The following is a 27,970-nucleotide window of genomic DNA, read 5'->3' on the forward strand; positions in this document are numbered from 1 at the left end:
TTCAATGAAAAATGGAAAAAGGGGTTAATAATAGATATGTCAAGTTTGGATGTACTGCACTTGCAGAGTAAGAGCTGTGAAATTGTTTTGATTTTCGAATGCACTCAAAACATGGAAATAGGGATAAACAGATATACTGCAGTTGTAAGTTAGATCGCTGGAAGTGCACCCTTAATTTGCGTAAGAAAATATTGGGTCGGGGGGTAGTTGTCGGAAGGCTATGCCCAGGTGAAGTCAATAATTTTAGCCGGTACTTTGTAGGATCCCTTACACAAAGCCTTAGGATTATTCGACAAATATCACTTAGTTTGAGATTATTTTGCTGGAAAAGAGAATGTAGCCTTCCCCATAAAATATTTATCAGTATGTAAGTCTTGGTGTTATGTTTCACCACTGTGATGTTCTGATTGTTGAAAAGGGTCTGCATATTATTCACACCCCTGGAATTTAAGTCAATTTAGCGTTAAAAATGTCTTCAGGCAAAAGTCGCTGTATACACAGATGCATGTGCATATATTGACGGCAAACTATTGATTTATCTTTGCTTGACAAGCAAAGTGAACGTCTTCGTAGAGGCTCACGGGTACTATTCACCGCCAGATAAAACATTGTAACAGAATAATTGAAGGGTTCATTGCAAAAAGAAGCCCTTGGTGACTTAGGATGAACTGCTGTCGTCCCATTCCAACGTGCTGCCTGTTTACATGTGGAACCGAAGGAAAACTTAACATGACATCAAGAGTCACTTAGTAGGGCTTCACAAAAGAAAAATCTATGTAAGCAAAGGACAAGTTTTAAGTTTCTCTTCCAAATATTTAATGTCTTCCGATGACATTGACGTACTAATATGGCTGTTCTATTATAAACAAGATTAAGCTCACTTCAAAATAAAAAAAGAAACAATATACATTAAATTTATATCCCTGATAGAGTAGTTCTCCAAGAGATTATGATTTCACATATTTGAAAAAAAGAGGAATTACTGTGTGACATAGATATATAGGTATGTGTCGGAAAAATAATCCTCTCCCCTTCTTTGTTTCTCTCTTTTTGTTTGCTCCTCCATTTTTCTTTGTTCTTCTCTTCCTCTTTCCAGCTGCTCTCCCATAACTATTTCTTGTTCCAGCCAGTCCATGTTAATCACATGCTCTTCAAAACATAAGATATATATCACTTAGTAACATCAATATACGACATTTTACAAAGCTGTTTAGCCCTGAGCCTCTGTGGTCTAATACTTCCTTCAAAATCCGTAAACATGGCCGTCCAGTGATGGCCTTTGTCAAAAAATATCACCACCAATGTTCATACTAAAGATACAATAACGTTCACCCTAGAATGTCAGATGGCGTGAGTAGTCCAGTGGTCAGTGCGCTGGACTCTAGGTCAAACGGCCCGGGTTCAAGTCTTGGCTGGGGCTTAACGTTGTGTCCTTAAACAAGACACTTCACTCACATTGTTTCGTCTTCTCGGTTAGAACGTAAAGCCGGAGGTCCCGTCTCTAAAAGGGTAAGGGGTAAAAGACGTTAATTTCCCACGCACAAGATTACATTTCTAGCCACATTTCTAGCCACATTTCTAGCCTAAAGGCCAAGCTTTCTCAGCGTATTGGTTTATTGAAAAAGATAAAGAGATACCTTCCAATAAAAGAAAGACTCTTATACTATAACGCCTTGATTAAACCCGTCCTTATGTACGGGAGCATGGTTTGGAATATCTGCGACGTTAAAGAACTCCACTGTCTCCTAAGGTTACAGAAAAGGGCTGCCCGAGTAATTCTTGGAGTGGACTCTTATTCTAGAAGTGTTGTAAACTTTAGTAAACTAGGCTGGTTGCCTTTTTTTGATGAAATCAAACTAAATAAGTGTACAATGATTTTTAAGAGCCTTAAAGGCGATGTTCCGATTTACATCAGAGACTTGCTCAAGACGAACAGTTCTGTAGACAATAGGTCTACTAGACATGGCAATTTAAATTTAGTGTGTCCCAAATACCTAAGAAATAACGATGGTGGCAAGGCATTCAGTGTTGACGCAGTTAAGTTATGGAACAGCCTTCCCCATGATATCAAAAATAAGCCTAGTATAAAACTATTCAAAACAGCTGTGAAAAAGCATTTTATAAGCTCATATAAAAACCTGGACAACTTTGAAACAATATTAAGCAATAGCACATTATCTAATTTTAATTTTTTATAAATTAATTTTATCTTTCTAAATATTTTTAATATATCCTGCTATTTCTATCATAGAATTTTGTAATTATTTATATATTTATTTATTTATCAGTTTTTTGTAATGCTGTATAATCTAGTTAGAGGGCCACAGGTTTGTCAGCTTTTCAGCTGTTACGTGTCCCCCTCTATAAATAAAGTCCTTACTTACTTACTTACTTACTGTGTGCTGGATGTCCTCCCCTGGGGTGGGTTGGGTGGGAAAACAGCAAGTCCACATCAGCTTATACAGTTGCCAATAATTTCAACCTGCTTGAACAAATAAACATGACGATGACGATGTGCACATGAACCATTAGGGAGAGTACCTCTTTCCGTGCCAATATTCTTTGATATGCCTGACACCTAAGTCGCTGATTATTAATTTTTAAGTAATGTTATAAGTGAGAAAACAGTAGTTTGATTGCTTCTCAGGGATGAAATGCACCAGTACTTCACTATGCCAGACACCCTCATCTGAAGTTGTGTGTAATTCATAACAGCCTTGTTCACTGGTTTTATTTCATGATAGGCGATAAACCTCAAAGCAACTTCAAGAACTCCTTAGAACATTCAATTTAACAGGGACGATTTCCTGTTGAGTTGTTAGGTTAGCCAAAATTCTGTTCTAATCTGAAAGTATGAGAAACCCTCTCAGGAAGGCAGAGAAGAAATTAGTTTATCTCACCACGTGGTCCTCCATCTTGAGCCATGGTAGCCAACTCAGCAAAAATTGATCAACAATCCTATTTTAAAAAAAAAAAGAGAGAATATGGGTGGTTACCAGTTTGCTCGGCTCCCAGGTGTGCAGAGAAAAACATAAGAGGATATGCAGACGCTAAAGCCACTGTGTATCAAAGCATTCACCTCAATATTATAAAAGTAATGCAAATTTTTCGTTTTTAGGGATACGACTTAATCGCATGCGACAAGCTCAAGGTTACTTCCCACTTTTGCGGGTGTCCTTCGGGAAAAAAATTGTTAGCACACTAAAGTAGTTTCACTAAAATCTTAGCAAACTATATATCAGAAGAAAGCTTCATAAATGTTTACGATAAAAATATGTCTCAAACAACTTTTCTTTGAAGGATGTGTCAAGATCCAATAAGGCGTGAAATGACCGAAGGGTCTTCTATTGAATTTAGTGGATATGGGATGCTGCAGCACGAGCTAATTCGCTGCACAGTCTTATTCACACTTATTACACAACACCTGTGCAAAGCATGTCAATTAAAAATAGAAAATATGGAGAGTGCAGACTACTTTCAATAATTTATAGTGCAAGCAATTTGTTCCTTACCATCATTATTTATTAGTTTACTTTCCATTTACAGACTCAGTTGGCTGTAATAAAAAAAAAATTCAAAAACTTTTACTTTTAGTTACTTCTTAAAGTAAGAAATCACAAGACTAAACAACAAGTGTAGAAACTTAGACATACTTAGGCTAAAACTCTGATTCAAAAATAAAAAACTACCCCCCTGCAAAAAAAAGAATTATACCAGTCTTTGATACCATCCTGTTAATCTCCAATTTTTTTCACTTTTCTTTGCTTTTAATTTTGTAAACACACATCATGCTTCTTCTCAATGGCAAGAGCCTGAGTTCCCAAGAAAACCCAAATAACCAGAAAGAGTATTGGCAAGAAAGATAACAAAATGAGCAGTGGTATAAAACTAGAGCTTGGAGCAATTAACCGACCTGAATGACTGCTACACCCCATTCTTTTTACCCAGGTCTATGTAAACTAGATTTTGAGCAAAGAATGCAATACCTTGCAAAACATCTGCTAGGATGACTCTATTAAAAGTGTGCATGATCATCATCTCTTGCTGAGATAGCACTCTTCACTTCAATGTTTTTATTGAGATACAATGAAATATATGAAGTTCATATATTTTGTACTGCGGTATTAGATACATATGATGCACGATCCTCACAGAAGATAGCGCTATTTAAGCAATAGCGAAAATCAGACCTGAAAAAAATCAGGCCTCTACGGGATTCGAACCACTGACCTCTGCGATACTAGTGCAGCCGCTCTACCAATTGAGCTAACAAGCCAACTGGGAGCAGGCCGTTAAGTTGATTCGTAATAAACCCGTGAAAGTGATAAATGAGATACAATGAAATATACGAAGTTCCTATATTTTGTACTGCGGTATTAGATACATATGATGCACGATCGTCGCAGTAGATAGCGCTATTTAAGCAATAACGAAAATCAGACCTGAAAAAAATCAGGCCTGTACAGGATTCGAACCACTGACCTCTGCGATACTAGTGCAGCGCTCTACCAATTGAGCTAACAAGCCAACTGGGAGCAGGCCGTTAAGTTAATTCGTAATAAACCCGTGAAAGTGATAAATGAGATACAATGAAATATATGAAGTTCCTATACTTTGTACTGCGGTATTAGATACATATGATGCACGATCCTCGCAGTAGATAGCGCTATCTACTGCGAGGATCGTGCATCATATGTAATGTTTTTATTACTACACATATGGAGGCTTTGGTAAGATTGTGGAAAGAAGGGACAACATTTGAGCAGCTAGGAGGGACCAAAATGACAGTGTGGCAGCCATTTATTCCCACTTGGATGGCAAAGTCTGGGGAACCTTCCCCTTGAAATTTAAAAGTTTGGATGTCCAGAAGGGTCCATTTTTGGTTGCTATTTCCCAAGTTGGCTAAAAATTATAGCTACTATGAGGGAGAGTATGTGGAGGCACGGTGGCCTCATGGTTAGTGCACGCGACTCTGGATCGAGTGGTCCTGGTTTGAGCCCCGGCCGAGACATTGTGTTGTGTTTTTAGGCAAGACACTTTACTCTCACAGTGCCTCTCTCCACCCAGGTGTATAAATGGGTACCGGCAGTTTAATGCTGGGGGTAAACCCGGCGATGGACTAGCATCCCATCCAGGGGGGGGGGGGGGGGGGGTAGAAATACTCCTAGTCACTTCACGCTACAGAAACCGGAGTTAAGCTCCGGCCTAATGGGCCACTAGGCTCGTAAACAGACTTTACTTACTTTACTATGAGGGAGAGTATTGACAATGAACGAATGAATAGAGTAGCTTTTACATATCTGAGTACATAAACATTATACATAGCAATGTTGTCTCTGTGATCTCTGTGTGGCCCTTGATTGATTTTTAGCTTTGCCTTGCTCAAAAAATGAAATTGTGCTGAGGACAACATTAGATTTTGGGATATGGTGCTGTGATTTCTAACACAGAATCTTTAATGCGATTACTGATAGCGAAGGAGTTAATTACCGTATTTATCCATGTATAAGTTGACCCCATTTTGAAGGTTGAAAATCAGATTTTTCATTATTTCTAGGAAAGAAAAATTCAGACAGAGAGAAAATTAATTTCCCATATGGTTGATCTCTTATTTCTGAGAATGTATTGAAAACACAGTGAATTAAAAAAAACTGCAGAGCATAATGTAACCATGTGCTGTGAAGTTTAGTAGCACTTGTTTACATCCCCACGATTCATGATTTAAGCATATACAACCACTTCGATTTACTGGTGAAGTAATTCGCCATCTTTTGTAAATCGTTTTGAAAATGAAATCTTCATGCATTTAAATAACCTTTTGAAAGGAGATTTAGTAGACTAAAGGAACACCGAAGAGCTTCGAAGGATTGCTTGAAGAAAACACGGCCATCTTGGAAACTACACAATATTTAACATAGATGGTACACGAACGTAACAAACAAGACCGCACAAGAAAACAGCATTTGCCAGGTCACTAAGTTACTGTAATGATTCGCTGAAAATGAGAATTCAGCACTGAAGCTGTAAGGAAAATTGTCTGCTCTACAGATCAGAAAATACAATAGAAATCAGCCCCACTAGGTTTCTGTTTCAGCCACATAAAATTTATTATTTCAAACTTTTTCATCGATGAAGATCGCACTGAAAACTGACAAAACTTGAACACAATTAGAACTGGTTTTGTGAACCTGGTTTCCCTAATGGACTTCAGGCAATTGTTATGCTAATTTCTTGGATTGCTTGGGTCAGGTCTTTATCATTCTATGATCTGTGTAAAAGACGAGGGTGATTTTTTGGGCTAATTTTTCCGTCATAAAGAGTCCACTTATACACAGATAAATATGGTGATACTTCAACGATAAATGTAGAGCATGGCAATCAATGAAATGATCAGTGTCTAATCATGAACTAGCTCTTTGTCAGTGACAAGTTTGCAAAATTAATATTGGAGAAGGGTACATTACTTCATACAACAGTTACTGTGAAACCATCACACTGAAAAATATGGCAACTGCTACACTCAACCAGACCTCTTTGTGCAAGAAAATCCTGGAACCACTCATAAAAACAAGCAGTAAAGTTCTGAAAAATTTAAACCTTGCATACGTTGTTGTTTTGTGAAATATTGCTTTCTACATGTCCCTTAGCCTAAGAGTAATGGTAAAATGTACAGGTGCCATATTTGTCTGTCAGTGGATTGAATCTATTGGGTGAACACCAGAAAAATAATAATATTGATACAATTAAAATGAGGGTTTAGTATAGGTATGCTGTGGTTCAGTTTCATCCTTAGTTTAATTCTTTTACTTTTAATAGAGGCCAAATTGATGGTGACACATCATCTCATCATAACTTACACTCTAGGAGCTACATTTTATCTTTCTTTAGACAAAAAGAATTTTCATTCATTTTTATTAACAAAACCAAAGGAAAATTATGCTTACACCAAGGACAACAATTAATCACAACATTTACCTTTTCATAACTAGTGCATAATTTTCCAAGAAAATGTTTACCATGGAGCTTACCACCTCATTGGCATTTTTGTTTACTTTGCTTTGCTGCTGGTTGTCATCCATGCCTGTATGTATGAAATTAAGTAAGGGTGAAAAGATTAGTATTTTCTTTGCAAAGATAGTTGCAGTGTGTCTCCCCTAATATATGGATCACCAAAGGCTCACAATGAAAGCCAACAAGACCAAGTTCTTTCTAACACATGTAGGAGCAATAATTGCTAATAATAGGCAATAGTCTGTACTGAATTAAGTATTCAATTGTGCATGAATTAGTATTTATTTCATTTCAATATCTGAAACACATAGTTGAAAAAGTATGTAAAGTGTGGTAACCTTTAATTAACATGCAAAGCATTATCATATTCCTTATGATTTAGTTCAAAGGGCTTTAATCTAAATAGATCAAAAGAAAGAAAGTGGCTTACGTCAGCCACTGATTTCAATGAGTAGTCCAGTGGTCAGTGCGCTGGACTCTGGGTTACACGGCCCGGGTTCAAGTCCTGGCTGGGGCTTAACGTTGAGTCCTTAAGCAAGACACTTCACTCACATTGTTTCGTCTTCTCGGATAGGACGTAAAGCCGGAGGTCCCGTCTCTTAAAGGGTAAGGGGTAAGAGACGTTAATTTCCCACGCACGAGATTACTGTGTGCTGGATTTCCTCCTCTGGGGTGGGTTGGGTGGGAAAACAGCAGGTCCACATCAGCTTATACAGTTGCCAATAAATTCAACCTGCTTGAACAAATAAACATGATGATGATGATGATGATGATGACATATTATTAAGTGAAGAGTAATTTTGCTGCAATTCTGTTCTCTTCTGGGTGAGCAAAGAGAATGATTTAATGCATTGTAACTCAACTGTTTCTTGCTGGAGAGCATGGGAGAGAGCACCCTATTCTTTATAAAAGATACCAGATCTTCATCATACGTGTCAAAAGTTTCTGAGTTAACTTTCCAGGATATATGATGTTTGACATCAACCATACCAGAGGTTGAATTTTTGCATAGTCCCATACAATTACAATGAATACATGTCTTCAATTGTCTCCATAATAACCATCAATGTAGACACTATGAGATTGCTACATGTAACATAATAAAAATTATAATGAGGCTGGAAGAAAATCACAAATTTTCGGTCATTGAAACACGGAGATCTGTCTCGTTTTTTAATTATGTATCATCTAGTTTTGCATGCCCCAAACAAAATAATAAAAAAAAATCATCCCTCGACACAAGGATTCAATGAATCCAGGTTAGTAGTTACTCGGACGCTTTATCGGTATACATCTGACAGTATTTAGCCCGAAACTTGAATGCGATATTAGAAGAGTGGCTGTAATATTTTAATTTAACAAAAATACTAGCAAGAAGTGCAACCGAGACCTTACCTTACCGTACTAGTTCCGATAGAAAAGCACAACTTCGATCACCAACGCACTCCAAACTAATAAGGGAATCGAAGCCACGAGGCAACGTCAAATTCTCATCTTCCTTAGCTTTCCAACTTATCGAAGAAAATTTCGCCAATAATTCGCAGTTAAAAACGCAACCAGAACCTTAATCTTTCACCAATCCGAAGTGTCCCAAACGACACCTAGGATAGCTCATGAAACAAGGATATCCCGTGAAATTCTTAACCTTCGAGGGTGGAAATCTTAATGATCTTCTTGCAATTAATATTTTTGCATTGCATCCCTCCCCTAGTTGGGAAGTGACAAGCAAGAGACATGTTCACAACGCCTTTTGATTGGAAGAAATAAAACCACATTCTAGAGGGGAATCCTTGTTTACAATATTTGCCTCATTAGCATAAGCCATTCAGTTTCTGATGGAGCTAAAAATAAATCAGTTCTGAATATCGAAAGGTCAAAGTACGATTAACTTGGCCAATGAATACGAGCCTGATGCATTGAATACTTTTTGTGCAACACGGGTTTAAAAACTCAAAATTTTACGTAGAATGTATGAGCTCATTAGTGCTTTTGCCACCCAGAAATTTTGCAGTTTTTGATGGACTATTTCTCCTTGAATATTACACCCAAAGAGCTAAAAATTTAACCATGTACTAAGGTTTTCTAGCTCTTTGGCTGCCTGAAGTCAATTTGTATCTAACATGCTTCCTTCTTTACGCAAAGCCGTATGCAAATCAACAAATATGTAAACAATGACGTCAGCACGAATCCGCCTAGTGGTTATTAGTTGTGAGGACATAACTGCAACGGAAGACACAACTGCAACGCTACACCCGTCCTCTTGCTAATTCTCTCTACTATTCCTTCTCTAATGCTTCACTACGCGCTGGATTGGGTTTCCCGCGATAGAAGTGAAGGAGGAAAATTTGTCGGAAAACAATAGTGGAACGAGCTCTTGAGACAGCTTTTCATGTCAATTTTTCCCTCTATAACTTTAATGGAAGCGTCGTAGTCTTCAATATCGTTGTGCGGTGCATGTGCAAAAGGAGCTCACAATCGATTGATTTTCCAAAAGCAAAAGGGTATGCAATCCAGTTCAATTCGAGTACTCTTTAATAATTATTGGTGCGATCGATGTAGATGATCCTTTTTGCGAATGATACAGGAGGCCTGTCGAAGAGCACATTGGAACCTGATTGAGTCGTGTCACTGCTATCTCAACAAATCGAGTACATTTGTAGTACTCACTTTCCTTTGAGTGTTTGAGAGCTTCAACTTCCAGTGCAATGTATTTGCAATTTCAGCAAAAGTTCACAGAAATCTGGGTTTTGGTTGAAAAGTTTTTTTCACGAATCACAGCCAGCGTGAACGACACTGAAACGCAAAATGTCATTGTCGCATTGAGAAAAGTAAGATAATGTTAGCACCAGGGATATGGTCGTCATAACTTGGGAGAATTTTTATCAGAGGAAAGAAGGTTCTTTTCAATCGTCAGTCTTCAAAATATCATCACATGTGCCTTATGACTTGAAAAATTTTATTGAAATCTGATCATTTTATTTTCCTCAAACTCGCAGCCCCAAACAGTTTCTTTCGAAACTATCAGCCTTTATTCATTTGAAAAATCTGTAGTTTGCGAAATGGAAAGTCTGTAGTTTGCTAAATGAAAAATGTAGTTTGCAAAATGGAAAATCTGTAGTTTGCGAAATGACATTTCCTGGTCAAAATTAAATTCTGGCGAGAGATTATCCTGGCGATGACCTTTACATACATTTGTTATTTGTTGAAATTAAATTAACTACCCTTTTCTATTATTGTATCACTTATTTGTTCCTTGGAGGTGACGAAAATTTTCCGTTTTTCCATCCAGGGGAGGGTGCAGCAACACGTTGGCTAAAACAAACCTTCTTCAGCGAATACTTTTTCTTCGTGCAGTTGTTTATCTGCACAAGATGTTAAAACCAGAATGGTGGAAAGTAAACAACAAAGTTAAGCTATTCCTTTGAATATCGCGTGACGTTTGTGGTAAAGATATGCGTGTACGTACTTTCCGGCGGAAGTTCTTGGGTGGTGGTTTTGTCCAAATTTTCAGGCAGACCGCCTCCATAAGAGTATTAACACTTATCAATACAAATGTGGTAGCGTCAAGGCATACAAAAAGAGAAAAGGTCTTGCTTCTGGTTCGTGTTGGTCGCTAAAACATGACTGACAATTAAAATAACTAAGGGGTGAGGGTGAGTGAAGTACAAAAAAAATATTCGCCAAAGGAAAAATTAGCAAAAACTAACGATAAAAACCGACGTTTCGGTGTCATCATGACGCCATTGTCAAGGAGAAATAAAAATGAAGTTTGTGGCAAGGTGTAACACTAAATTAGCATAAATATGTTACGAGCTAATTAAACAAATACTTTTGCGCGAATTGAATCGCTTTGCACGTTCAGAGTGGGTTTTAAGTCTCTGATAAAAAGCATTTCGTTCACCAAACAATCGAACTTGTTACTACACTTTTTTAGAATGCTAAAACGTTTCAGTAGGTCTTTCGGGACTTCGCTGTGCCGTTCGTGGTAGTGTTTATATATTGAAGATGCCTTTCGTTTATGTCCATCCACGCGTGTGTGTAAGTGTCCGCGTGTATAGCCCACATAACCCGCATCACACAGGTCACATTGAAATTGATAAACGACGCGTTGTTGGTTGACAATCTGTGGCTTGATTTCTCGTACTTTAAGATCTTGGCCAACTTTGTGGCTAACAAATACTGGCTGGACAGTTGTCTGCACCTTCATGCTAAGATTCTTGAGCTCTTTCTTAACATAATTTGCTGATTCCTGATCTTTGAAAGGTATGACCACACGAACAATGGATATTGGTTCTTTGGGCGTCTGTGTGGGCTGCGTGCCAACAATTCTTGATTGTAAGAAGGTGTTAATGGTAGAATTTACCAGGCGTTCCGGGTATTTAAGCCGTGCGAAAACTTTCTTTAGGCGATCACACTCATCAGAGAAATGGGCCCAGGAGGAAGATAATCGGTGTGCGCGATCCAGCATAGTTTTCAGCAAGCTCCGTTTGTAGCGATTGTCTACATGGCTTTGGTAGTGTAATAGTAGGCCCGTGTTTGTTGGTTTCACATATACCTTGGTTTCAATCCGAGGTGCATGGTTGAGTAGTTCGGTGCCAAGGAAAGGAAGCTTGCTGTTCTTCTCCACCTCCATGGTGAATTTGACCGAAATTGAATGAAAAAAAAAAATCCATGCATGCCAATTAACCCTGAAACATATCCATGCTATGGCCAAAAACATTCATACGAGAAATGATAACGAAAACAATTCCCGCATTTCGAAATCTCCCCACCCCTCCCCCATCCAGTAACTTTTGACGCATTACCCGGGCACTCTGACCAGGCGTTGTTTAGTAGACGCAGCGATAAAGTCCTTTGGCAAACTACAGATTCTTATTTCGCAAAGGACAGATTTTCCATTTCGTTTCTTGGCTCATATAGCACGACAGGTCGACGTTGCCAGCCAAAGAACCTGGACGCGGACAGTGGACGTGATGTTCAAGATCGCATTTGAACTCAAGTCAAAGAACTAGCTTGCCTTGTTTTCGTAACAACGTCAACATCCGGTCTCAAGCAATGCGATGACTCGTATTTTCTATTGCCAAGAAAAAGAAGTAAGGGACCCTCGACTAGGAACATGGGTTTGAATAAATTATTTTTGCACGTGATGCACACACTTTTCTTCTGCATAATTATGACAAGCTATGTCGTATTTTTTTCATGTATATTATTAGTACATAATCACATGATTATTCTTGTGCAATTTGGAATAAATAAGCACTGTTAAATTTTTTCAAAGACCAGAAATTGCACTTGCCCTACGGGCTCATGCAATTTTGTTAGTCCTTGAAAAATTTCCTCATGCTTATTTACCCAAATTGCACTTGAAGTCATGTGATTATATATACAAATAAAATACGCAGATACCGTATTTTATTGGCTATAAGCCGAGCCCCTAAACTTTTAACTCTTAAACTTAATTCAATCATCTTCAAAAATATACACAAAATATTCAGCTATAAGCTGAGACCCAGTTCTTAAAACGTATAAGAGCTCATGAAAAATTTTAATCACATTTAGCTTTTAAAATCTGTTAAAATGAAATGAAAGAACGGGATAATTATCCCACGCCGCATATATAGCGTGCGACCAATGTTCACTTGTGAACAACCCGCAAAAAAGGAAGTAATTAATGGCAAACAGGTGACTGAAAAGACTGACCCAAATTGTCCAACTTCGACCACGCCTTTGCAATCAATGAGTTTCAGCCATCGGGAACAACAGTACTATTTCTTTCACCGTAATTTTCTTCACATGTGGTTTTGATGTTCAAGACTGAATATTTGGATAGCATGATAAGAAAGACCAACAAACATTCAACGATAAAATTTGCCACTTCTGCAATGTTTTCCCATCAAAGGATACCAATATTCAGTGAATCAGACTTACACAATTCATCGGGATGGTAGGCCTGTTGGGTGGCAGCCAGCGACAAGCCATCCTAAGATCAAAATGAAAAATGGTAAATAAAACAAATAAAAAAAAACTCAAATACCTATACCTTACAAAACTCTAATAACTCAAAACGCTCCAATAACCACATCTTGGTAGGAGTCTTTTCTCAAAGAATGATAGCAAATAATTGATTTACTCAAATCAGTTTTTGCAGATAAGATGGTTTATGCAAGAAACTGGACGATGTCAAACATTACTGGCAAAACTGAATGTTGTCTTCATGATGATGTTCATTTGTTGGCGCCTTGGACCTGGAACATTACTATGTTATCGTACTCTGTCTTCTAAGAAACCAAAACTTTTTGTCAAGCTGGGAGGATTAGGTAAGTATTTAATAAGCTGGGATTGGTTTTTTTTTATTAGATTTGCTAAGAAAAGATTTATGAGTCAAGGTCACGAGAAATAGAACCTAAATTATTTTAATTGTGAAAATTGAGGTAATACATAATGCTCTTTATTCAAGGCTCTCCTTCCATTTTGTAACAATTCTATGTAAGACTAACACACCATTGAGTCAGGGAGGTTACTAAAACCATAGGCAGCAGAGCAGGGGCTCCTTCAAACAAAACTTTGGAGGGACACAGCCCACATCCCCACATTTTTGTGCCGAAAATATTGCTAGCACAGCATAAAAAATGGTAACAATCATTTTCATTCTTGTGATCCTTTCACAAACGTTTATACAAGCATTGTGAAACTTCTTTTGAACAGCTTCCACCTGTTTAGAGAAGCTTATCAACTGCAGAGATTTTCTTCGTGTCTAGGAAATTAGACACTATTATTTTGATACCGTACTATCAAATTTTCTTTACTGTTTGGCAACTAAGCTCAAAATTTACCATCTTCCCAAAACTATTGATTAAATAAATATTTCAATTGCTTATAACTTTAGGTAGCATATATAGTTTTTTTGCATAAGTTTGTCATAAAAATTCTTTCTGTTACACTCGGATGGAGATGAGATTTAATGTTTTTAAAAACATATGCTTTCTTTTCTGCACAATTTAAACTTGATATCTGGATAGGTACAAATATCTTTTAAAAAATTATTTCCATTTTAATAGAAGAGAAAAATCAAGTTTCCAGATGGGATTTGAACCCACGACCCTCCGTGATCTAGTCGGATGCCCTGACCACTGAGCTACAGGAGACTCTATGGTGAGCAAGGGTATGGTGAGCATAGAGTCTCCTGTAGCTCAGTGGTTAGAGCATACGACTAGATCACGGAGGGTAGTGGGTTCAAATCCCATCTGGAAACTCGATTTTTCTCTTCTATTATCAATTGTTTATTTCATCTTTACATGCTCACTTTGGAGGCTGGTTGGCTGCATGTGATACTTAAATGCATGTGATGCTTTAATGTGACAGCATGATGCTGTTAGTGAGCTTCTATGCACTAGCTGATGTTTGGCTGTGTAGCCAGGTGATGCAGTTCCAGTCAATACCCACTAATTGACCCTTGCTCACCATAGAGTCTCCTGTAGCTCAGTGGTTAGAGCATCCGACAAGATCATGGAGGGTTGTGGGTTCAAATCCCATCTGGAAACTCGATTTTTCTCTTCTATTAAAAATTGTTTATTTCATCTTTACATATTTCCATTTTGTATATTTTTAAGGTGACAAATCAAGATTATCCTTGAATGCAATCAAGTACTGAAACAAAGTAGAGCACAGCCTAGGAATTTTTTCTTAGGAATTTCTAAGAATTTGATTTAGGGTTAGTTCTTAATTCTTATTGTAATGCATATTTGAGCATATACTCATGGAATTTGCACACTACAAATGCTGTATTTAGTAATTCCTAGGAATTACTAGGAATAAGAGATGTGAATTTGCACAGTAAATTCAAACAGGAATTCAATTCCGAACTGCAACAACTCTAGTTCTAAAAACCTAGAAATTTTCCAAAATTCCATGTTTATAGCCAACAGGACTTGGAATTCTTAGAAATTCCTAGGATTTCCAACTGAGAGCACTAATCACCTCCCTGAAAGACTGTAAATCTAAAAACTTGCTGGAAATTCCAGGAATATTTAAGAATTATTAGGAATTTGAGGAAAACTTCGGGGCAACTACTAAAAAATAAATACGTGCATCAACTCCTGACTAAAAATTCAAATAGTCAATGAAATTTATTTAGGTGCTTAATTTAGGTTTACGCGTAAATTACTTTCAATTGTATATTAACAGCAACATGTAGTAATATTAGGATGAAATTTGATTTCTTTTACTTTTATTGAAAATTTAATAAAAATTATCCTCAAATAGTCAAATAGTCCTAATGAATCATAAACTATGTTTATTGCAATAAATACTATCAGTCCAAAAAATAGTCTTTAAATTAATCATTTCATTTGGAATGATAGTACAAATAGTATTTAACTCTTTCCTCACCGAGTCAGGGTTTGATTTCATTTTATGCGGTTGTAACTTCTTTGCATAAAACTCTTGTGTGTTAAAATTCAAACGTAAGTTGTCAAGCGGCATTTTCATGTTATACTGTTTATTTTTGTTGATTCTGCAAAATTAAATTCAAAGATTTCTACTCAATTTTGACTTAACACTCTGGGAGTGAAGGGCTTAATTACAATTAAGAAATTAATATTTGAATGAAAATCTTCTTGTAACTGTAACTTCTTTCGCCCTATTTAACTTCTTTCGCCCTATTTATCTGAGTGGCAGCATGGATTTGTGAAGGGGAAATCTTGTGGGTCACAATTGGTTCTCACTCATTATGAGTGGGTCACAGCTTTGGATGAGGGACGACAGGTGGATGTTGCTTTCCTGGACTTCTCCAAGGCTTTCGACAGAGTGAATCATTCAATTTTACTGCGGAAGCTCTGTAATTTCGGAATTTCTGGCTCCCTACTACAGTGGTGTGAGAGTTACTTGAGTAATCGTTGGCAAAGAACTGTGTTGGATGGCGTCTCCTCCACTTGGTTAGAAGTTCCGTCCGGTGTCCCACAGGGCTCCATTCTGGGGCCGCTATTTTTTGTAGTTTTTGTGAATGACTTGCCCGATGTTGTTCTCCCTGGAAATACCATTGCGCTTTTTGCTGATGATTGTAAAACTTCAAGAGTCATTGATGATGTTAGTGATCAATTCTGTTTTCAACGGGACCTGGATAATCTTCATCATTGGAGTATTCGCAATGCCATGGCTTTTAATGTCAAAAAGTGCAAAGTTATGAGATTAACAAAGAAAAGGCAACCTTTAGTCTCTAATTATTCCTTGGACAATTCTCTCTTGGAAGAAGTTAGAGAATTCAAAGACTTGGGAGTTACAACTACTGACAATTTTATCTGGAACTCGCACATTGATATTATTGTGTCGAAAGCAAACAAAATGTTAGGGCTAATTAAAAGGACTTGTAGAGGTCTGGATGATACTACGACTCTGAGAACTCTTTACTGCGCGTTAGTTCGATCGAATGTTGAATACTGCTCTGCTGTATGGTCACCCTACACCAAAAGGAACATAGAAAAAGTTGAAAAAGTACAAAGAAGAGCAACCAAGTTCATTTTAAAGACTGAGGACAATTATGAGACTCGTTTAAAGAAGCTGAATTTGATGTCACTAGAAAATAGGAGATTTCTAGCTGATGTTACTTTTTTATATAAAGCTCTCAATGGAATAAGTAACATCAATATCGATTCATACGTAGATTTTTATTCTAATGCGGATCATTATTCATTTAGGAAATACGATGATTTATCTCTTAAGAAGAAATATGCAAGAACAAATCCACTTAAATATAGTTTTTTTCACAGGATAGTTGACTCCTGGAATCTTTTGCCCTACGATACTCGTAAGGCAGCAAGTGTTGATGTTTTCAAGCGGGGAGTCAAGAAATGTTTACTGGATCGTGCATTAAATTAGTTATTATTGTTGAACTATTGATTTTATTTTGATTTTATACTTTACTTTGTAACTTATTTTAGTAGATATTCATTGGTGATCTGTTCTTTATGGGGTCCTGGACTCCTTTACAGATTATCCGTATGGCTATTTATATTAGTTTTGTTGTTATGTATTACTATTAATGCCATTAAATTGTAATAAATAAAAAAAAAAAAAAAATAAACTGTAATAAATAAATTGTAATGAAGTTATCCTAAACTGCAGACTAAGCAGTTGTTTGTCTTTTTTCGCTGGGCTCGCAGCTTATCAAACGTGAGTAAAATAATACTGAAACCTTTAGCTTACTGATGTATTTGTTTCATTATAAAGCGTACGCTTTAGAAAATGACATGCAAGTGACCGATTCGATTCTACCGAATATCGCAATTTTTACTCACCACAAACTTTCAAAATCGAAGCTTTATAAATTGCCGCTCGACCCTTGTACCGGCCAGTTGACAAGTGAACTGTTGTCCCTTCTTTTAACTCCACGGCGCCAACGACTTGCTTTTCATTTATAGCACTTACGCTATTCTCGTTTTCCCATTGAAAAAAGGTAAAACCCATCGTTAGAGTTGTTAAGCAAAACAGTTGATAAAAGAATTCAAACGCACCAGCGAACCACAAATGAGCGCCATTTGTTCGGCAAGTAATTCATAGCAGTCTCCATATAGACTCCCTGTTACCCAGTCTCCATATAGACTCCCTGTGGACCCTGTGTACCCTGTGTACCCTGTGTACCCTGTGTACCCTGTGTACACATACACAGGGTACACAGGGTACACAATTGAACGTTGTGCACGGTTACGTCAAAAAAGCCAACAGAAATTCAACAAATGGTTCCCCAACCATTCCACTTCAATTAACTACGCTCTCATAGGGGTACAAAGGAAGAAATTAAGAGAATAATTTAACGATACTTATGATTTACGTTTTTTTTATTTGTTACAATTTAATTACAGTTGCGAATCATTGTATCCCGAAATGACTTAAGACATAACAAAATGTCGAAGTTGGAATTTGGAATTAATGCAATTCAAAATTATGTTTACCCTCGATTAAAAACCAGATTAATATAAATTATACAATATTGATATATTTCTGTAACTTGGGAGAACACACATGTTCAAAATTAATGACTCAACGGAGTCTAAGAGAGAGCTCTCTTCGAGTGTCCATGGTCCGAGCTGCAAATTATATCCCCTTAGCTGACTTTGATGCTCTCTGAATCCCTGGATTGTTGCCTACAATTGTTGTCCTTTGTTATTCTTCTGTCATTGTAAAAGTTTAGCAGTAAAAAATCTTGTTTAATTTGGTTGGATTTTTTTTGACAAAAACTTTTTTAAGAGGTATAGGATTTTGGTTCTTGCTGCTGGTTTCCTGTTGCTTCCAGTTTGCAAGGAAAATTTTGCCCCTCCCCCCACCCTTAACCTTTTCTTTCTTGTCAAGTACATGAGGCCTTCTTTCTATGCAGTTAACTACATTCAAAATCATGTAAATTAAAGATCTTTATAATTATTTGAAAGCATGCGACATAAAGATCCTTTTAATTATTCTCCTCCTGATCTTTCACAGAAGACTACAAATTAAAAGAAACAACTTTCTTAAAATCTCTCAGCTTGGTTAAGTTCCAACAAGCTTGCATACAAAAAGAAATTGTTATTTGTGTTGTTAATAACATACAACACTAATTACTGAATAAAAGCCACTTCTCTTAAAATATGTCTGCTACAGGGAGTTGAGTCTTGGGCCAGTTTTTTTTTTCTTGTTGTTGTTTAATTAGGAACCAAGAGGACAAAGGTCTGGGTGACAATGCCAAACTGGATACTCTGTGACATGCATCTCCCCATGAGCATTCTCATTCTGAGACCAGACAAATGAAATATTAGAGAAAGATTTTCTTTTTTATCTTCTCATTATTGTGGAAAAAAGAAGGAAAAATGAGTCCTCATGAGTAGTCAAGAGGTAGAGCTTTGGATTCTGCAGCTCTATGCTCTATCACTAAGCCAACAATACATGTATAATTTTCCATTGTGTTGCACTTGCTCAAAAGTCAAATTAATCACAGCAAGCAACCAATGTAAAATAGAATTTTATGGCAAATTAATGATTACGTAAAGTCAACTAAGTTAAAAGCTGGGATTATGTGTATGTAAGGCAGCTTTGGGTCTACATGTTAACCAAGTGTCAGTTGATACCCTCGTCAGCTGATACAAGAAGTTTATAACCCCGTTTTAGGTCAAAAGCTCTTGCTGATAATAAATCCAAGTTGTTGGTAATGTATCAGCCAAGTTTTAGCCGCATGTATCATTTATTGTACATGGCGTGCCGTAAGTGGCAAAATTTAAACTCATACTGGGCCATAGTATGCAGATTTACTTTTCTGCTGTAATATTGCATGAGGCAGATTATCCTTAATTTTACTAATTATCCATTTTCAACATTTCTTTTACATGGAAATATAGCTCTATACCCGTGGTTGTGGAATTCTGGTTATTCACTGTTTCAGATTTTAAATTTATTTATTTTTCAACTTCTATTTCAACTCTTGGCAAAGTTACCAGCTGCTGTCAAATATTTGTTTTTGCACGCCATCATTTTCTCAACTTCATTGGAAACTGATACGAGAAACCGAGGCAGGAAAATGAAAAGGATAAATTTGTATTGTTTGCATCAAAAATCCAGATTAAAAGTGTTGAAAAATTGGGAGGAAGTCTGAAGTGTTTTGCTTTTCCTAAGCAGGAAAAAGTACTTTATGGAGTTTTCTTGCCTTCTCTAGTCATTCCTTTTACCTGTGGAATTGATGTCTGTTCTCTGATTTGTTTTAGTTCTTCTATCTAATTAGGATTGTTTTTTTGCTCCCAAGTTCCATCGATGTCATAAACATTGCATCAGCAAAAGCTTTTAAAACATGTGTCCTCCCATCTGGCCAATATTCTGAATGAGTGGCTAGGTTGGAACGCATTAAAGCGAATGCGTGACTGATATTTATTTCATGTCATTCACATTTAAAGCTTTCTTACACATTGGTTTGAGACGTGGTGAAGAATTTCTGTTTTATTACTGGGAGGGAAATCATTCTTACTAAGATATGGTGAGGGTTTTAATAAAGGTGCTGTAAATCCCCACTATTTTTTGTTTAGTTTGCCATCAAGTGTAGGTGATGTTGAAGAAAGCTTTTTAAGGAGACTTCAGGCATTTTTCTCAGGTAAATGTATTCTTTTTCTTGAAATTAGGAAGGCTACATATCTCCCCCGCCCCCATCACTCTTCCCCATTGCTTTCAAGTTGTCTCTAATCATAGGGGATAAAAAGATCACTACACAAAGTTCACAATCGTTTACAAAATTTATTCCACACTGATAGGTTTGGGAGTTCTGGCTCTATTAACAAGTACTGGTAAGTTGAAATCTTAACTGCTAAGGCTGATTCTTCATCTTCCGATTTTGCAGTGCTATACAACTTATGGACAGTTCATTAGACCGGGCAAATAACAGGCCCTAGTTTTGTACAGAAGTTCGCTAAATATGTACAAAAGTTCGCTAGTATTTACATCAGTTGTAGAAACCTAAGCAAAATTGATATGATTTAAATCTCTCACTACCGAAATAACTTTTCTTTCAAGCACGCGACGAGTTTATTTACAATTGGCTAGGATTTCAATGGCAGTTGATATGAAATTACTTGAACCTGATCGCTTCAATTGAAAGGGAAAACAAACTGTAAAACAAATGTGTTCTATCTATAATCTGTACTGAAAGTAACTCATCCGATCCGCTTTTAATCTCCTAAAGAACTTCGATAAACTTAACTGGAAACTATTCCTTGTGACAGGCATAAGAGATCAAAACATACAGAAGCTTGCATTCAATTTAGGATCGAAACTAACCAATCATGAAACGAGACAGTTTCCTGAGAGGTCCGAGGTTTGCCGGTTCTCTTTGTGTTTTCACTTCAATATTATTGGTTCGCATAAAAAAGATTGACATCCTTTCCTCTCAATAAACATGTTCATTGGTTCACTTTTCTTTATTTCGATCTGGTTCAAATAATGTCTGCCGTGAGCGCATTTCAAACCTAGTTTGTTTTCATTCGCGTTTTAAGTTTTTGGATTGTAATTTGTCACTGAGCTGGTTACCTCACAGTTAACATTGAATAGTAAGATTTTGAAATGTAAGTAGTTCAGATAATTTGGTTACAGTTTACAATTGCAATTGCCGAGGCTTAAATAATTAGCTTACATTTAGACTTACTCCTACTTACTAAACTACGTGCATGTTGCTCACCTGCTTCTGTGATGTTATTGTGTGAGAGGACTAACTCGCGTAGCTGACAGTTGTTGTTTGTAATGGCGTCAGCCAAGTACTGTGCTCCTGTGTCTGTGATGTTATTGCCTGAGAGCTTTAACGTGTGTAGCTGACAGTTGTTGTTTGTAATGGCGTCAGCCAAGAGCTGTGCTCCTGTGTCTGTGATGTTATTGCCTATGAGGTCTAACTCGCGTAACTGACAGTTGTTGTTTGTGATGGCGTCAGCCAAGTGCTGTGCTCCTGTGTCTGTGATGTTATTGCTTGTGAGGTTTAACGTGTGTAGCTGACAGTTGTTGTTTGTAATGGCGTCAGCCAAGTGCTGTGCTCCTGTGTATGTGATGTTATTTTCCCTGAGGTATAACTTGCGTAGCTGACAGTTGTTGTTTGTGATAGCGTCAGCCAAGTGCTGTGCTCCTGTGTCTGTGATGTTATTGTGGTAGAGGTTTAACGAGTGTAGCTGACAGTTGTTGTTTGTAATGGCGTCAGCCAAGTCCTGTGCACCTGTGTCTGTGATGTTATTGTTTGTGAGGTCTAACGTGCGTAGCTGACAGTTGTTGTTTGTGATGGCGTCAGCTAAATACTTTGCTCCTTCATCTTTCAATTGATTTCTTGTGAGGTCTAACCAGCTCAGTTGAGATTTCCTACATTTTAACAATTTACAAATCTCAAAACAACCTAGAGGACCCAGGTTATTGAAACTCAATCGTAGATGTGAAATTTGTTGAACATCCATAATTACATTTACCAACGAAGAACAATCAACAGCTGTGAGGTGACTTGAAATAAAATGTAAACCATTAAAGTTAATTTGTTGTAGTTTTCTCTGAACTATCGATTGCATTCTATCACTTTCGTTAAAACATTTGAACAATGTCAGTGCTAAATTTCGTTTACCTTCAGTCGGCCACATGGTTACTTCCCTTGGCGTTTCACTCACTGACAACAGTTCGTGGACTGTTGTCTTTTCAGTTTCCTCAGGAAGAAGGTCTGTGATAATTTCGCTGGGTAGGTTTTCTTCATCGTTCATTAGTCCTGCTAGGAACTGGAAAACCAGTTGCCATTTTCCATCCTTGATGTTTTGGGAAACAAATTCCGTCAGTTCACTTTCTGTCATTGTATTAACTAGGTGCCTCGCAGCGAAAAACTCCTGCATTGTTAAGTGAATGAAGCAGAATTGTGGTTTGTATTCAAACGCATCAGTTTGACGGTCGGGTAAGCGATGGAAGAGAGCGCTGTCCTCCATTCCAGTTACCTCGTTTCCTTCAAGGACCAACTTCCCTTCTTTAATTCCTTCATAGGCCACTCTTCCTAGTGTCTCGAATTTGTTTTCCACTTCAGTTGGCAGTTTATCAGAAAGAAGGCGCTGGCGAGTGAAGCGTTTATCGCGAAATTCTTTCGTGTGTTTGAAATAAAACACTCTCAATGCAATCTTGTAAATCTTTGTTAATTTGGAAGGGAGGGTATCGCTAGCGGAACTTTCGAACTGCGATATCTGTGACAGACTTGAGCAAATAATGAAGCTGTTCACAGGGATATAACAGAGGGAAAGTAAGTTCATGTTGCTGCTGATGTGTCGCCATAGTTTTTCGCCTGCTTGTTCGTCATTTACAGCGAATTTGTAAACATATTCTTTAATTTGCTCGGTTGAAAACCCTAGGATTTCTAAGGTTTTGTCGAACTTAAGATCTTCGATGCCTTCCAAAGCCGTAGGTCTCGTAGTCGTCACAACCGACGCATCTTTGAGGAGTTCCTCGGTCACGAGCAACTGATAAAGGATTTCGAGCGACATCTTTTCTTCGATGCTGGGAAGGGGAGGCGCCAGGACGGCCATGTTCGCGCCGTGTTTAAATTCGTCAAATCCATCAAAAAGTATAAGGACATTCTCAGGGTGCTGCAGGATGTGCTTCCAGACTTCATCGTCCAGGTGATTTGAGGGAGAATGTTCTGACATTATCAGTAGTTCTCTGAGGCTAAGGTGGTTTTCCGAATCAAATCTCCTGAATTTCACCAAGAAAGCAGCATCAAAATGGATTTTGGATGTTGCGTTAAAAACTCTATTAGATGCCCAGTCTCTAAGAATTTTGGTACAACATAATGTTTTGCCGATTCCAGGACGACCAACAACAAGGACTTTCTTGTTTTCATCATTTAAGAGGTCATTCAGGCTTTTCGGTTGTGATTCTTCGTTGCGCGACTTTGGATAAACTTTGAGTTGTTCTTGTCTGTCTGTAGTAAAGGGGTACTTAGCCCTGTCGGGAATGACCATCAGGTTTGTGTAAATCTGATCCAGAGTCAAATGTTTGGCAGCTGTTTGTTCCCCTGGGGGACCTGAAAACGGTGATCGGAGTGCGGCGAGATAATGGGTGTCATTTTTAATCTTTTTCTTTGTTTCTGCAATGAATATTTGAAGCTGTTCAGAGTTCTCATTTCTGTTCCTTCCATCTGGCTGCTGTGGTTCTTGACTCGACTCGACAACAGGATCTCGTGGAGGCTCTTCGCACAACTTGACTTGGTTAGGACAGTGTTCAGGCTCTTTTAGCGGAGGTGGGTTTGTTGCTGTTTGTTCCCCGGGAGGGCCTGAAAACTGTGATCGGAGTTCGGCTAGAGAATCGGTGTCTTTCTTAATTTTTTTCTTTGTTTTGGTGATGAATATTTGAAGCTGTTCAGAGTGCTCATTTCCGCTTCCTCCGTCTGGCTGTTGTAGTTCTCGATACGACTCCATTTGGACTGGAAGTTGAAGTAGGACAACAGGATCTTGTAGGGGCTCTTGGTACAACCTGACTTGGGTAAGACGGTGTTCACGCTCTCTTAGCGGATGTGGAATAAATTCATGTTCTCTTCTTTCTTCTTGCCTTTGAAGTTCCTGAAGCGACTTGTCGTCGGTGGGTTTTATATGGGTGTTTAGAAACTCTGAGTCTTGCATGAATCTCCTTTCTTTCCATGCTCGTAACAAAATGTAGACTGTTTCAATCAGAATGCCAGCGACAAAAGTTCCATTCACTATAAGAACAGCATACATCCAGAAGGTTTTCTTTTCCGCGCGTCGATTGTAACATTCGTGAAAAGTACTGTTTGGGGTGGCGTTAGATGAATTCCTTGGCTGATTGGTTTCATAGTTAAAATAACAGTCAAACTTTGAGGAAAATTGTAAAGGATAAAGCCACTGAGTTTGTAGGACTATGAAGAGAATTCCTAAAACAAGTCTTGTGGATAGTTGAAAACAATAAGCGATGAAAAGTTTGTGTCGTCCGCGGTTTCTTTCTGGCCCTCTTGAGTTCCCTTGGTCGTGCGACATTCCGGTCTCGGGGTCTCCGTTACGGTTACTGGAGGACAAATGATCGACTGTATGTCTCACTGATTGGGAGTACATAGCACATACGATTCCAATAAGGCCGAAATTGATGATCACGAAGCCATATATAGGAACGCCGTGATTGTTGTACTGTTTCTCGTACTTCTCGAAACATTTTCCACGGACGAGGTCGGTGTATTCGCTCCTCGCTCCACCACAGCGGAAATCAAATCTTTCTTCACTGTTCTCCACTTCAGCAAAAATGCCAAAGAAGACTGCGCTGATCATGAACCAAATTAAAACTGCCGCATAGCTAATTTTGTTGAAGGTTTTTGGCGCAATTAGTTCTTTGAGATGATCCATCGTTTCAATGCTGTTGCATTCACGCTGTTTCGATGAAATGAAAAACGCTTTCTAATTTGGCGTGTGGACTTCGGTTACACATTGTTTTAGATTTTTAGTTTATTTATGGCAAAACTGCAATTTCAACTCCTGGCAAACTTACGGCTCTCGATGATTTGTTCTCGCACGCTATCATTTTCTCGACTACATGGGAAACCGAAGCAGGAAAATGAAAGGCTTGGGTCAAATTTTTCCTTATTTGAAATACGTCAGATTTATTTGAAATTTCTCTGAAAGAGGCGCCATGGAAACGTTTTCAGGTATGAGGAGAAATCGTGAGTTGATATTATTGTAAGGGCTTTTTACTGAGTATGAAAACCTCCCAATGACTTGATTACGGTCCTCGACTTCCATTTCCTCACAGAGTTTGCAAAATCACATGTTTTCTCTGTTTATCTGCAAATTGTGACTCATCAGTAACTGAGAAAGCGGATATTCTCGTGGGAAAGTGAAACCATGCATTTTTGACTAACACTAAGAATTTGCATAACTGCTTAGCATCCTTGTATTCTCCAAAGAACAATAACCACTATTATATACCCGCTCTTTCTTTTTAATTTTAAAAGAATGCTTACTCCTCTGAAATAAAACTGAAAACTTTCTTCCCCGCTTCAAGACGGTCTCAATGTGGTCATTTGTCAACCGTCAAAACATACACGATTTTTATCACCAGCCTTTCCGCAAACCTATAGTTCTGAAAAAGGGTTTTTAAGCTACCACGAAAAGCGTTGTCCGACAAACAGACACTTGAATATATATAAATATCTTATTAAACGTTTTGTTGTGTCGTATCGCTGAGTATTTTTACGAGTTGTGCAGTATTTGGAAAATATACGGCGGACTCTCTCGTAGGAAAGTCAAACCATGCATTTCTCACCGAACACTTGGAGGCCAAACACTATTGTGCCGTATTTTGAAAAATACGGCACAACTCGTAAAATACTCAGCGATACAACACAACAGAACGTCTAATATGAGATTTATTATCCAACATGGCAAATTGTTATTTCAGTGCGGGCGAATGTCTTACTGGTTCTCTCTCTGGAGTACAAATACCGCGAGATATTTGTACTTGTTTTGGGCGTTGTTTTTACTCTGCGAAGCACAATTTGATAATAAATTAAATATGTTATTAAACGTTTTGTTGTGTAGTATCGCGGAGTATTTTTCGAGTTCTGCCGAAGATTGCTTAAAGCGCTGGACTGTTGTGCGGGAGGTCGAGGTCGATCGTTCGAGCCCCGGCCGGACCAACACTCAAGGTCTTAAAATAACTGAGGAGAATGCGCTACCTTTCTATAATATCAAGAAATGGATAGACATTCTAGCCTTCTCGGATAAGGACGAATAAACCGTAGGTCCCGTTTCCTGCATCTATTTATTAGTTAATTTTGTTAGGCAGGGGACATTAAAGAACCCACTCACGAGATTACTGTGATGTGGTCTGGCCTGTTTACTGGGAATTGGGGGGAGGGGGCATCTAGATCTTTAAATAAGTTTCCTTCGATTGTTTGTAAACTGCTGATGCAGTCCGGCGAAAGTCCCTCGAAAAGTGTTGTGATGCGCGTTTGGTCATATCCACATGTTAATTTGCGCAATATAAATATCAAATTAGTATTATTGTTATTATTATTATTATCGCAGAGAAATCAACTGAATGCTACATTCTAATCAGGAAGCACAGGGCGAAAACCGCAACATGTGAGCCATGGAGTAAAATATAAATGTACATTAACTAATCCTAAAAAGCTTTTCCGTTGTGTCTACGGTCCTCCTTCTAACAGGAATTCAAACTGCCACCTTGAAAGTCCGGGCAATATGCAGCGTGCCCGAGAGCACTGCCCTCTGCATCTTTCGCAGTACGTCTGTGCTTCTGCCTCCCACCAGCTCGCGCATCATGACATCCAGCTCCCGTGACCACCCTGGGAGGGCATCCATAATGTTAAATTGCTTCACCTCGTAGCCTGGGAACTGCTGCCTTAGTTCCCAGCGAAGGGGTCCGTACTTCAGTGTCCGTACTTATATTATTATTATTATTATAATTATATTGACGAGGTCGTAGGTCTAGTCAAAATATAAATAGCGAGTAAAAATACTCAGGGATACTACACAACAAAATGCTTAATGAGAGATTTTTTTATCAAACACGCCAAATTTTTTTTTAGTGAGGGTCAATTTCGCGGATATTTATTTTTGGGAAATGCGTGACATATATGTATACAAAGCAGAACAGAATTGACGCGGTATTTTCTTCAATAAATGATGAAACTTGTCGTCGAAATGCTCTTCTTCGTTCGAATCATCTAAAAAACTTGGATTAATATTCGCCAGCCATTCCGAATCTTCGTCATCAGGAAAATAATTTAAATCGTTCGCCATTTTTTTTCGTAACTTCAATCCAATTCGTCGCTTGCCCGATGCGAGGAAACCTGTCCAACCGGTTCTCTCGTTTTGGGCGTTATTTATACTCTACGAAGCACCGTTGGATAGTAAAGTAAACGAAAAACTCTGAAGAAGTCGAAATCGGACTTAACTCAGATCTTTTTCGGAGTCGTTGTATCTTTATTGACGGATAAAGGTAATGTACTCATCTTTAGGGAATTTGCTGAAAACAATCTAATTATTCCAGAAACGTTTTCATGTTGCGTTTTCAAAAGCAAATGGTGTGGTCGGCAATAATACATTTTCACAACAGGGTTCCAGATAGCAGCAATTCGGTCAAATGTTAAAAAATTCTGGGTTTGTGCATCAAAGTTAAATAAAGGCTACATCAAGGAGGCACGCGAGGAATACGCGAAACTGCAGCGTGTTTGTTCAGTATATACATCAGGAATTGTGTAAACTCCGAGTAACACACCCTACATCAGTGGATTTTCTTCGTGAAGAGATCAACGAAGTAGTGTTAAAAAGTATAACCGAAAACAAAGAACAAACATGATATGTTCTGATTTTGGTTTCTTTCTGTGGATCCTCAGAAAAAAAGAAAAACCTGAAAACGTAATGTACAATTGGCTGTGAGTCAGAAATCACAAAAGGGGAGAACTCAAATGTGTATCGAGTGCGAATGT

The 27,970-nt window shown here is 38.0% G+C and overlaps 3 protein-coding genes across 37 annotated transcripts; 1 reads left to right on the forward strand and 2 right to left on the reverse strand.

The window, feature by feature from the left end:
- Nucleotides 1-792: 792 nt before the first annotated feature.
- LOC148726055 (uncharacterized) lies at nt 793-18,683 on the reverse strand. Of its 35 annotated transcripts, none has more exons than XR_015989980.1 (10): nt 17,304-18,683; nt 15,400-15,523; nt 12,712-12,991; nt 9,679-9,804; nt 6,976-7,081; nt 3,513-5,553; nt 2,901-2,958; nt 2,393-2,482; nt 1,456-1,501; nt 793-1,149 (listed from the first exon to the last, which is right to left on the reverse strand). XR_015989980.1 is itself a non-coding variant. In XM_088728484.1 (4 exons), exons 3-4 carry the CDS (start codon nt 2,923-2,925, stop codon nt 980-982), a joined length of 195 nt encoding a protein of 64 aa, XP_088584610.1. In that variant the 5' UTR covers nt 2,926-2,958; nt 7,029-7,081; nt 8,412-9,672; the 3' UTR covers nt 793-979. The 35 variants fall into 35 exon arrangements, 3 of the variants coding, with proteins under 3 accessions (XP_088584610.1, XP_088584608.1, XP_088584611.1); XR_015989983.1 differs by lacking the exon at nt 9,679-9,804 and adding an exon at nt 7,442-7,747 and having other exon boundaries at nt 12,940-12,991; nt 17,304-18,645; XR_015989982.1 differs by lacking the exon at nt 9,679-9,804 and adding an exon at nt 7,442-7,744 and having other exon boundaries at nt 12,940-12,991; nt 17,304-18,644.
- On the forward strand, nt 15,751-17,085 carry LOC148726056 (uncharacterized). Its single transcript, XM_088728486.1, has one exon. It carries the CDS (start codon nt 16,162-16,164, stop codon nt 16,882-16,884), a length of 723 nt encoding a protein of 240 aa, XP_088584612.1. The 5' UTR covers nt 15,751-16,161; the 3' UTR covers nt 16,885-17,085.
- Nucleotides 18,684-20,239: 1,556 nt separating the features above from the next.
- LOC111328445 (uncharacterized) lies at nt 20,240-27,956 on the reverse strand. The gene has a single exon (XM_088728479.1). The coding sequence runs from the start codon at nt 24,864-24,866 to the stop codon at nt 21,129-21,131; it is 3,738 nt and encodes a 1,245-aa protein (XP_088584605.1). The 5' UTR covers nt 24,867-27,956; the 3' UTR covers nt 20,240-21,128.
- Between the last annotated feature and the right edge of the window lie 14 nt (nt 27,957-27,970).

The sequence above is a fragment of the Stylophora pistillata genome, chromosome 7 (assembly GCF_964205215.1).
Source record: "Stylophora pistillata chromosome 7, jaStyPist1.2, whole genome shotgun sequence".
In the NCBI taxonomy this organism is placed as follows: domain Eukaryota; kingdom Metazoa; phylum Cnidaria; class Anthozoa; order Scleractinia; family Pocilloporidae; genus Stylophora; species Stylophora pistillata.